The sequence below is a fragment of the Podarcis cretensis genome (assembly GCF_951804945.1).
Source record: "Podarcis cretensis genome assembly, chromosome: 2".
In the NCBI taxonomy this organism is placed as follows: Eukaryota; Metazoa; Chordata; class Lepidosauria; order Squamata; family Lacertidae; genus Podarcis; species Podarcis cretensis.
The window spans coordinates 88071961-88082431 of NC_137171.1; the positions used below are offsets into that span (position 1 = coordinate 88071961).

Here is a 10471-nt window from a genome sequence, read left to right on the forward strand (position 1 = left end):
GACAAGTATGAAAAGTTGTGTGGTACTCATTAGACGTTAATTTTCTTCAATATAGTGCGACCAACTGGTATTCTGATGTCTGTCTTCACATATAGTAATGTCCAAGGCCACATGAGCAGATTTCCCTTTGCTCTCTTTCCCATGTCATCCTAAATCTGCTCCAGAGGGTCCCCAAGCGCTCTGGAGCAGGGAGGGGATTGCTAGAGGAGAGAGAAGAAGTTGTTCCCTGAGTAGATTGACTTAATTGGATGTCTCTCATTATTAAGTGTAATCGTAGCACTATGTCAGTGTTAACTCCCCCCCCCCCCTTCCATGTAACAAGGAATGGGAAAATACCTGCAAACGACGAAGAACAAACTAGTGTGCCTTACGTCTATGCTATTGGAGATGTTTTGGAAGGAAAGCCAGAACTTACACCAGTTGCCATACAGGCAGGCAAGCTGTTAGCTCGCAGACTTTTTGGAGGGAGTAATATAAAGGTAAACGTTCAATTTCTTACGGTTATTACTGGTTGCGTGCTCAAATAGGTTTTTTGAAATGGTCTTTTGATATGGTTCAGACGCCTGGAATTGGCTCATCCATGTTAGTGTCACCACTTTAAGTAACTTCTGGTCCAGCTTATGCACCATATCAGTTGCTAATAGCATTGGACTTATGAATCTCGGTGGAAGGCACTGATCCCTGTCCAACTCCTGGTATAGCCACAGCCATTTTTTGTATTTATTTATATGCCACTTAGTCTCTAAGTTGAGTTGTGATTGCATGGTGACTATCTTATGCTCCTAACAAAATTTGGAAGTACTACACAGACTTTTACATGAATTGAACTTTGGAAGAGTTTCCAAGGAACTCTTCTCATTGTGAAACTTTTGTGGGTGAGCTGAGAGCTTGTTGGACCCTGTGTGAGAATCCAGAGACTGAGATGGAGGGTGTGTCAGAAGGAAAATGAATTGATACTGATTTTTATATATTGGTAACTTTGTATTACTGTAACATTTGTATATGTAACACTGTATTTTTCTAACATTTTGTTTAAGTTGTCTGTTGGTGCTTCAGTTTTCTGTATACCACTTAAAGATATTTTAAATATATTAAGTGGTATAGAAGTCAAATAATCAAAGCAAATAATCAAAAGGACAGGGCTAGTGTCTGCATCATATTGAAGCATTCTGAAGGTTGATGGGGTGGGGTGAGCTTGGAAACATATACAGTCGTACCTTGGTTTTTGAACAGAATGCATTCTGGAAGTCTGCTCGACTTCTGAAATGTTCAGAAACCAAGGCGTGGCTTCCGATTGGCTGCAGGAGCATAGTTCACAAACTGTAACACCTACTGCCTGGTTTGTGACGTTCAAGTTCCGAGTTGTTCATGAACTAAGCTGTTAGAAAACCAAGGTACGAATGTACAGACCAGTATCTATGCCCTGCTTTAAGTGTTAAGCTTGGGCTGCTACTTTTGCTGCAAGAGTATAAGCTACTGTTTGTACTGTGGCCAGTGCAAGTTTTATAGGATGGTTGTTGCATTTTCATCCCAATTGCTTTTATGTGTGAGTCATAGTGTATGCTTTCAATTTTAGTGTGACTACATCAACGTACCAACTACTGTGTTTACACCTCTGGAATATGGCTGTTGTGGATTATCGGAAGAACGAGCCATTGAACAACTTGGACAAGACAATTTAGATGTGAGACTGAAATCTTAAAACTTTGCAATTAAATATGGGTTCTCTTCAGGTTATTAATATATGTGCAATCATACTGTGCCTCATAATCTAGTTTATTTTTGTAGGAACAGTAGCTGACCTGATACATTCTTCCCAAAGAAATCTCCACAGAATTTGAGGAACTGTGTCCACATCCCTGTTTCCCTAGCCCAGTGTTTTTACTGGTGGAAGGGTAGTCCCTAGCCCTCTGTTGAAGTTCACTCATACACACAGGCATTTTCCTTGACAGCATAAATGTGGGGGTGGGGACATTCTCCCACATGCTTTTGTCCTTTTCCTTTTTGCAAGAATAGGCATAGCAGCTTCCCTTTCTTTTTCATCCCGAGGGTGTAGGTTCCTGAGACGCTTGCACACACCACTTTAGAGATATTGTAAAAGTGCAAGGGATATTATTAAAAGTGCAATACAAAGTCATTAAAGGGAAAACGAACTTTAAAAGCCTAATTTTCTTTTCCAGGTGTATCACGCGCTGTTCTGGCCACTTGAATGGACAATACCCAATAGAGACAACAACACTTGCTATGGAAAAGTAATCTGCAATAAGCTTGACAATGTACGTATTCTGCTCTAAAAACATTTGTTTTCTTGCATGTTCATATTATCCAAAATATAAAGGAAGCCAGGGGACATCCACTTCAAAGTTGTGTGGATTGTTCTGCCCAGGGTGCTAAAATGTGGGAACAGAGAGTTGCCCTATAGTGAGTCAGACCATAAATCCATCCAGTTCAGTATTATCTACACTGACTGGCAGTGGCCGTCCAGATTTTCAAGCAAGAGACTGCCCTAGCCATACCCTAAAATGCAAGAAATTGAATTTGGGACCTGCTGTAAGCAAATGCTGTACCACACTGACCTACAGCCCTCCTCCAAGTGTACTGTAGCTTAATTTATCTGTTCTATTTTAAAACTGTACTAAAAGCAACTTGCGGCTTCTAATTCCCTGGCTTTATTTAGCTGCTGCTTATTGAAGCCACAAAGCAGCTCAGCTTCTTGGAAATGCCCAGCTGAAAATACTCTAGTGGTGCACAACTTGGGACTATAATGAAGTTGTCTCACCCTAACTGGCTTGTAACCACAACCCTGTTGTCTAGACTAGAGTAGCCAGTGTAGTGCTCTCCAGATGTTGTGGGCCACAACTCCACAACATTCCCTAAACATTCAATCCCTGAATGGATGGGGTTGATGGGACTTACAGGTAGTCCAGAGTATATGGTGGGCAGCCCACTGGTGTAGTGACACACTTTCAATTAACATAAACTCATAGTGTATTTTAAAGGTAAGCTTACATAGTGCTATGTGTATTTAAGTTTGGGTCTGTAAAGCAAAACTGCATTCATGCATGAGGTCAAAACTCACTGTATCACACTGGAAGCAGGAATCTGGTCAAAGCTTTATGAAAGATGCTACTGCTCTTTTGAAATGGTTTTCGTAAAGTAGTGTGAGAAAATGTATTCTTGTCTTCTGTTTTTACCATGCGTAACCTTCATTAGTGGAGCTAAGTCATCAAACTAATTATAGGAAGGATGAAAACCATCCTTCCTATAATTCCAACCAGCTTGTTGGGGTTAGACCTGTTCCATATACCTTTCATGTGGTGAACAATAGAACTAACCCTTTTCATTGGTTTCTGCTCAACTTCTCATTAATGTGATGTATCATTGGTTACCTTTATTCTCATTTATTTGTACAGTGAGTGAATACATTTTTATATGAGCTTGTGGCTTAGAAATGAATAGATGCTAATAATTCAGTTTAAGTACTTTTAATAGCGGTTCTAAGCATCTCACTTTGTATTTTTTCCTGTTCTCAATTGGTGTAACATACTAAGGTAGTGTCTGGTATGGTAAAATTGATTGCCATCTCTATTCATGTTGGAATATTGGAAACATATTCAATATTCAGATTGCAGGGTTGTTGTTTTTGCAAATGATATACCAGAAGTAGGCAGAACAACTAGCAAATAAGCAGCTGCCTACAATTTAAGGGAAAATACTAACTGGGACAACTTACCTCTCTCTTCTCCCTCCTCCCCCCTTTTAACTGAAGAACCGTGTGATAGGATTTCATGTTCTTGGACCTAATGCAGGGGAAATTACACAAGGCTTCGGAGCAGCAATGAAATGTGGTCTCACAAAGGAATTACTTAATGATACAATTGGTATACATCCAACTTGTGCAGAGGTAAGAGTTTCAGTACCACTCTCACCTTATAACATACGTTTGTGGCATTTTGAACTGATTTTCCTCTCTACAATAACTTATCTCTTAAGGATCGCCTATCTTTAAACAAACAACCACTCCTTGTCCTGTTACATCTCTTTGTTGCAACACGCTTTCTTTTTCCTCTCCACTCCCTTGTGATTCTTCTCTAGAGACCTACAGTATTTACCTTTTTCTTTCTCTTGGGGGTCCTGAGATAAACACTCCCTAGGAGGCATGACATTACTCTTTAAAACAAGTCTTTAAAGCATTTTTATAAATTTTTGTGCTTAAAGAATCACTGCTACCCTTTTTTTCTGACACATTGGGGGTTGACGCTCACAGTAAAAGAATTCTGTGTTGGGCTTTTAGTCCAATTACAGTGGTACCTCAGGTTACATACGCTTCAGATTACAGACTCCGCTAACCCAGAAACAGTGCTTCAGGTTAAGAACTTTGCTTCAGGATGAGAACAGAAATTGGGCTCCGGTGGCGCAGCAGCAGCAGCAGGAGGCCCCATTAGCTAAAGTGGTGCTTCAGGTTAAGAACAGTTTCAGGTTAAGTACGGACCTCCGGAACGAATTAAGTACTTAACCTGAGGTACCACTGTACACAGTTGCAGCAAGAATGGTGTTGAATGGAATGTGGATTTCTGACTAGTATTAATAAAAATAATTTGTGGATTTCCCCCCTCTCTTTCAGGTGTTTACTACAATGGATATTACAAAGGCTTCGGGGCAAGATATCACTCAGAGTGGCTGCTGAGGTTAAACCCTGCTGTTTTAAACTGTTTCCTGTTGGTCCCACTTACCTATGTTGAAGATTTTAGGAAGCATTCATATATACACAAATAAATGGATATCTGAATGCTGTATTTTGCTACCACAGACATTGATTTTCTAAAACTTCAATGGCAGGTGGTGGTGTCTGCAGGAAATGGCAAAACAGCAGGGGGTAAACTTAATCCTGACTTGCTTAGAAATGGCACTTTTGTGTATTTTTGAAGCTTTGGCTCTGAACCCCATCTGGAGGCGAGTCATGGCTGATGACTTCTATGCAAAGTTGGGAAAACCTATTTGTCCAGTCAGTAGAGATTCCTTCCAGAGGAACTTCTGAATCATCCAAGTGAAGTTTAATTCTATTAATTTCAGGGCTTTTGTACAAATGCAATGGGCAGAGTGAATGTATAGTTAATAACGTTGGCTAGCAACAGCCATTGACCTTGATGGGTCAGTAGTGCATTTTGTTAATTGTTAACCTGAATGGTGAGATATGTTTGCAATGTCTATAAATATCCCCGTTAACACGGTCGTAAGTTGGAGAGCAAGTTTACAAAGTTAACGTGTTATGTCCCCATATGCATCATAGCTCACAGGACACATAATGGGATGACTTGATTATTTTATCAGTAGGTACTTGGTCACTAGAGAAAGCAGTCACCCTAAGTCACAAAATTATCGCTTACCTATATATATATATATTTGAGTTTCTCTAGTTTTTCCTTAATAACTTTACCCCCGATTTTAACCCCGTATTTGAGTACTCAGAAAAAATATTCCCAAGTAGAGTCAAAATTGCTTCATGGTAATATTAATATGTTCCCTTTTTATGCAATAAGTACATTGTTTCAGCCATAAAATGGAATGCATTTGGTCTAGATTACTTGTATGCAGGCGATTAGCTTGAACTGTGTCATAGCAATAAACACTGGTTTATTGCACTTTATAAAAGTTCCAGTACAGTGAAAACCTGAAGCCCCATTGGCATTCCCTACTTACTTTGAGGAATGTATGCTTGAGTTTAGTTTATTCTGTGATTAAAAAGTATCTTCTGAAATGCATTATTTCATTATCTGTTCATTATCATATGAACAGGGTTTTTTTTATCTATTTATGATGTATCATGAATTTAAAGTTCAGTAAATGAGCAATGTAATGTGTTGTGCACTGTCTCATTCCTGAGGAAAAACTTACCTCTTCTCAAAGAGAAATATCTCTTACGACTCAACATTTGGAGACCCAGAAAAGCTTATGGGATGGGCATGTTACTTCCTCATGCCCCACCAATCATAAAAAAGCATCGTCCAACAGTATGAGCAGTCTAGCCTTAATGGTAATCATCATCTCTTCTCTTACTGGGGCACTGAGTATGGTGGCTGGGGAAAATGGCACAAAACCTAATGTTTTAAAAGGGTGCTTTAATAGTGGTGTTGGAAATATTTTAAATACAGAAACTTGAAGCCCTGGGTTTTTCAAATGCACAGAAATTCTAAGTGTAAAATTTGCTATTGCTGTCCCTCTTAACTTAAGGATGCTCCAGCTGCCTGCTAATGTAAAAGGAGGAGGAAGTGCCTACTGAGTCAGTGAGCTACAACTGTTTTACCAAGATGTAAAAAATATTTTAAAACAAAAGTCTTTTGCTCACAAAGGGAATATTAATAGCAACATCAGACATCAGAAGTTTTACATGCCTTAACTGGAGGCAACTGCTAGATAGCAGATGTGATTCAAAACAGATTAGCAGGAAGAAGACGATGTCATTACACTGAAAATATTAGCAGCATGTGAATAATTCCAAATTAAAATCAAAGTATCAATGCAATTTAAATTTCTGCCTTTCTCCCTGCTTATGCACCACCCTTTTACTTATCAGTGATTTTAAACCTTTTTTTTTTTGTCATAAGCAAGGATAAACATGGGCAAACTTTTTCTGTAAGTTGACTGAATGCTAATAAGCTCTTCTGATTCCATAACCTTCCATGTTATTCATTAGGCTAGTTCTCCTTGGGGCTTCTTCACAAGCGTATACGCACAAAGGAAAAGACTGCACACTAAGGCAAAGCAAATTTTGTAGTGTGGTACACATTTTATGCATACGTGCGCGTGCACACATGCACAAATGTGCCCTGTGGGAAGGGTTGCAACAGAGGGATGCCGGCCAAGACCCACTCTGAGCCTGTGCCAGCTGGACTGTCCCGTGCTGCAGAGTCTTTCTAGTACCAACTGCCCTGTGACCTTCTTGTATGTTCATACTTTGTGTGTGTTTATAAAATTGTAATGTTAATTTGTATGCCACCTTGGAAGGATTTGTATCCTGAAAAGTATAATATTACAAATTGTAAAAAATAAAGAAAATTGAAGGGTACAGTAGCCATGCTCTCCACATGACAGCAGTCACATATGAACTTGTAGGAAACCTGTCAGTCACTGCTTTCCAAACACAATACTCAGTTCATCAGTATAAACACTTGTGTAATATGTGACCTGACAGGTGAACATTGCATTGGGTGTGCGTTTCCTTCATATTCCTTGTGCCAGTTCTTTGGTTGAGCAATGATCCTCTCTTCACACGGGTTAAAAAGAAACACAATGACTACTTGTGGGGGGGGGGGGACAGAAGTCACAGCTACTTCAAAACACTAAAGAAGCCTTTATAGAGCCTGCCTCTTACTTTTATGTATTCTACAGTAATTCAGATCAATAACAAGAAGCAGAGTACAGGACCGCATTGATAATTACATTTAGCTAGGTTTTTTCCAGTTTCCATCTCTGAGAACATCAGTAAAAGAAAGGCTGAGACCTTACATGATTTTGGTTTATGTTTTAGCCAAGTTTTGTTAGCTGAAAAGTGCTCTACATTTTCAGCTGTAGTTTAAATGCTGCAGGAAAAATGCTGATTTCCTGAAGGTGTGCAGCATTACAGATCTTTGGCCAAGGCTCTTGTCTATTTTTATTGGACCAGCTCTGTCGACAGGTATTGGGCAATTAGTTCTATCTTGGAAAGTGTTGTGAAACTCCCAAGGATTTTGTTCCTGATAACACAGTTACGGGAAGGCATGATCAAATTTTAGATTAAATACATAAGCTCACACCAATAGTAGTTGTCAAAGTATTTCAAGCTTCTCGTAACATGTAATTTCAGGACAGCTCAGTTGGTAAACCGTGAGACTTAATCTCAGGATGTGGGTTTGAACTCCATGTTAGGCAAAAGATTCCTGCATTGCAGGGGTGTTGGTCCCTTCCAACTTTATGATTTTATGCCAGCTAAATTTAGTGTATCAACTAATCATTGCACATGCAGAATAACTAAATCATTTCACTACCACAAAAGAACTTACCCTTCTACCCTATATGCCCCCCTCATCTGTTCTGGGCCCTCCCCCCCCCCACTCTGGAGCAGAATTGGGGCAGTGTTAGGGTGGGGGAGAAAGGGAAAGTTCCATTGGACTCTTGGAAGTTCCCCTGCATGCACAATGATTTGGTTGCATAACCATAACTCTGCAAATGATGTTAGTCCCTTACCATAACAGGCCAAGTTTGGGTAAGCATAGGATTCTATTGCCATGTTAACATAACATTGTAAATGAAGCTATGTTGGCCCACGGGAAATTCTGAAGTCCGTATTAAGGCAACGGCTTTCTTCAGCCAACCAAAATGACAAAATAGTGCACACATCTTCTCGTCGCCTAAAACTCTTCATCGGACTATCGGGCACCCCCAAACTCGGCCCTCCAGCTGTTTGAGGACTACAATTTCCATCAGCCCTGACCACAGGTCCTGTTAGCTAGGGATGATGGGAGTTGTAGTCCCAAAACAGCTGGAGGGCCAAGTTTGGGGATGCCTGAACTAGATGGTAAGCTGAGCAATGTGGGCAAGAGAATGGTCCAGTGTAGAAAACCATGTCTGCGTTGGCTCAACTTCCAGAGGAATAGGTGAAGATGCTCTCTAGATGCTCTCTAGACGTTTGGGATAACTCCCATCATCCCAGACCAGCACAGCTGACACGCAGGGTTGATGGGAGTTGTAGTCCAAAACAAGGGTACCAGGTTGCCCTCTGGGAATGGGAAGTGGGAAGTGGGAAGCACTGTATCAATAGCAGATCAGGGGTTGCACTAGATGACCCGCAGGGTCCCTTACAATTCTACAGCCACTGTGAAAACAGGATGGCCCATTGGCCTGATCCAGCAGGCTAGTCTCATGTTCTGGTCAAGTCTCCCCGGCGATCAGGCTTTGCCCTGGAGAGGAGATGGATTTCCTTGCTGCGTTTCCTTCCTCGCCTCTGAACAGGCCTTTCACGGGAGGACCAGGTTGCGCTACCCGCCCCGCTGGGAACCGGCACACCTGCGTGCCTGCAGCAGGAGAAGCGCGCGCGCGCCTGAGGAGAGCCTCGGCCTCCAGGCAGCTTTCAGAAAGGCGAAGCCCCGCCGCCCTTTCCAGCGGCTTCACCTCGGCCTTGGGTGGGAAGGGGAGAGCATAAGCATCCAGGCGCGGGCTGCCTTGGGCCCTGTCTTAGGCCCTGGCTGCTTCTAGGCGGCGCGCAGCAAGAAAGCCGCCGGTGGGGGAAGTGGGCGCGCGCTCCTTGGCCGCCCACGCTCCTGGAAGGTTCGGGCGGGTTCCGGAGGTGGAGGGGGCGCGCGGGCGGGCGGTTGCCATTCCCTCTTTGCCATCCCCAGGGCCGCGGTGTGAGAGGGTTTCCCTCGGGAAGGGCGGCGCCAGGCGGCTAGGGGCTCGTCACACCGAAGTGGGAGCAGGAGAGGAAGCCTTTCGGCCAGCAGGAGGCAAGGCAAGCCCCCCCCCGCGCCCCCAATTCCCTCAGCATCCTCGGACCCTTCTCTTCCACATAGCCCTCCCTTCTTCTCATTCCGCAATTCCACCACTCACTCCTTGAAGCAGGGCAGGATTAAAACCTTGAGAGAACCCAAGCACTTGGAAGGTTTGGGTGTTTATATATGCATCTAGTTCAAAGTATAAACAGCAGTAAACCATAAAATGAAACGAAACCTACAGTAAGATGGAGAATAATCCTTATTTTTGTGTACTTCCATTTTACTTGTATTTGGGGGGAGGAATCCTCCCCACTTTTCTAATTGCAAAGTCCTTGATAAGATCTTCAAAACTAACGTTACATTCCATTCTATACTTAATAGAGATAAGGCATACAGCCTGGTAGGAGTGACAACTTGAATAAAATAGGGGGCACAAATAAGCCCTTCCCTGCATAATCAACCACATAATGCAGTGCACATTATGTCATTTAAATGGCAATACCCATCAGCTTTGGTGGGACCCAGTGCCCTCAAATATTTTATGGGGGGGGGGGGGCTGAAGACCCCTCGGCCCCTAGGAATTGGCTCCTATGCAGCTTGCCTTGGTGTGTTGTTGTTCTGTTGAGATTTTTAATGTACTTCAACTGAGAAAATGAATGCTCAGCAATTTGTGACCATTAATGTTAAAAATCTAGCAATGGAAAATTGCTGTGGTGCCCCCTTTCCTTTGATGCCCTAAACACATGCTTATTTTGCTTAATGGTTAATCCTGCTCTGCCCTGGATTCCAGGATGGAGGAATGGTGAGCGAGGCACCTGGTGCCTGGCACTGCCCCTACCCACCTTCTGCCCCAAATTTACTAATAGTAGGTAGAAGTACAACTGCTGTACTGGGAACCGTGGCATCACCTAACATATCTAATTATGCTGCATTTGGTCCAGCAACGGCCACTGACTTCTTCTTGCTCTTTCTGTAGTGTCATCTGTGCACATGGTGCTTTGCAA

The 10471-nt window shown here is 42.3% G+C and overlaps 1 protein-coding gene and 1 long non-coding RNA gene across 3 annotated transcripts in view; one reads left to right on the plus strand and one right to left on the minus strand.

The window, feature by feature from the left end:
* The window catches only part of TXNRD3 (thioredoxin reductase 3), a 29454-nt gene extending 23597 nt beyond the window's left edge, over window positions 1–5857 (plus strand). For both annotated transcript variants that reach the window (XM_079964553.1, XM_079964554.1), the window contains exons 12-16: window positions 323–479; window positions 1577–1684; window positions 2181–2276; window positions 3770–3904; window positions 4625–5857. In XM_079964553.1, coding sequence (XP_079820679.1) covers window positions 323–479; window positions 1577–1684; window positions 2181–2276; window positions 3770–3904; window positions 4625–4687 — 559 coding nt within the window. In that variant the 3' untranslated portion in view covers window positions 4688–5857. The remainder of the gene's footprint in view (window positions 1–322; window positions 480–1576; window positions 1685–2180; window positions 2277–3769; window positions 3905–4624) is intronic.
* Window positions 5858–6610: 753 nt separating this feature from the next.
* On the minus strand, window positions 6611–9045 carry LOC307209501. Its single transcript, XR_013835620.1, has 2 exons — window positions 8230–9045; window positions 6611–8199 (listed from the first exon to the last, which is right to left on the minus strand). It is a non-coding gene; the product is annotated as an uncharacterized lncRNA (long non-coding RNA).
* Between the last annotated feature and the right edge of the window lie 1426 nt (window positions 9046–10471).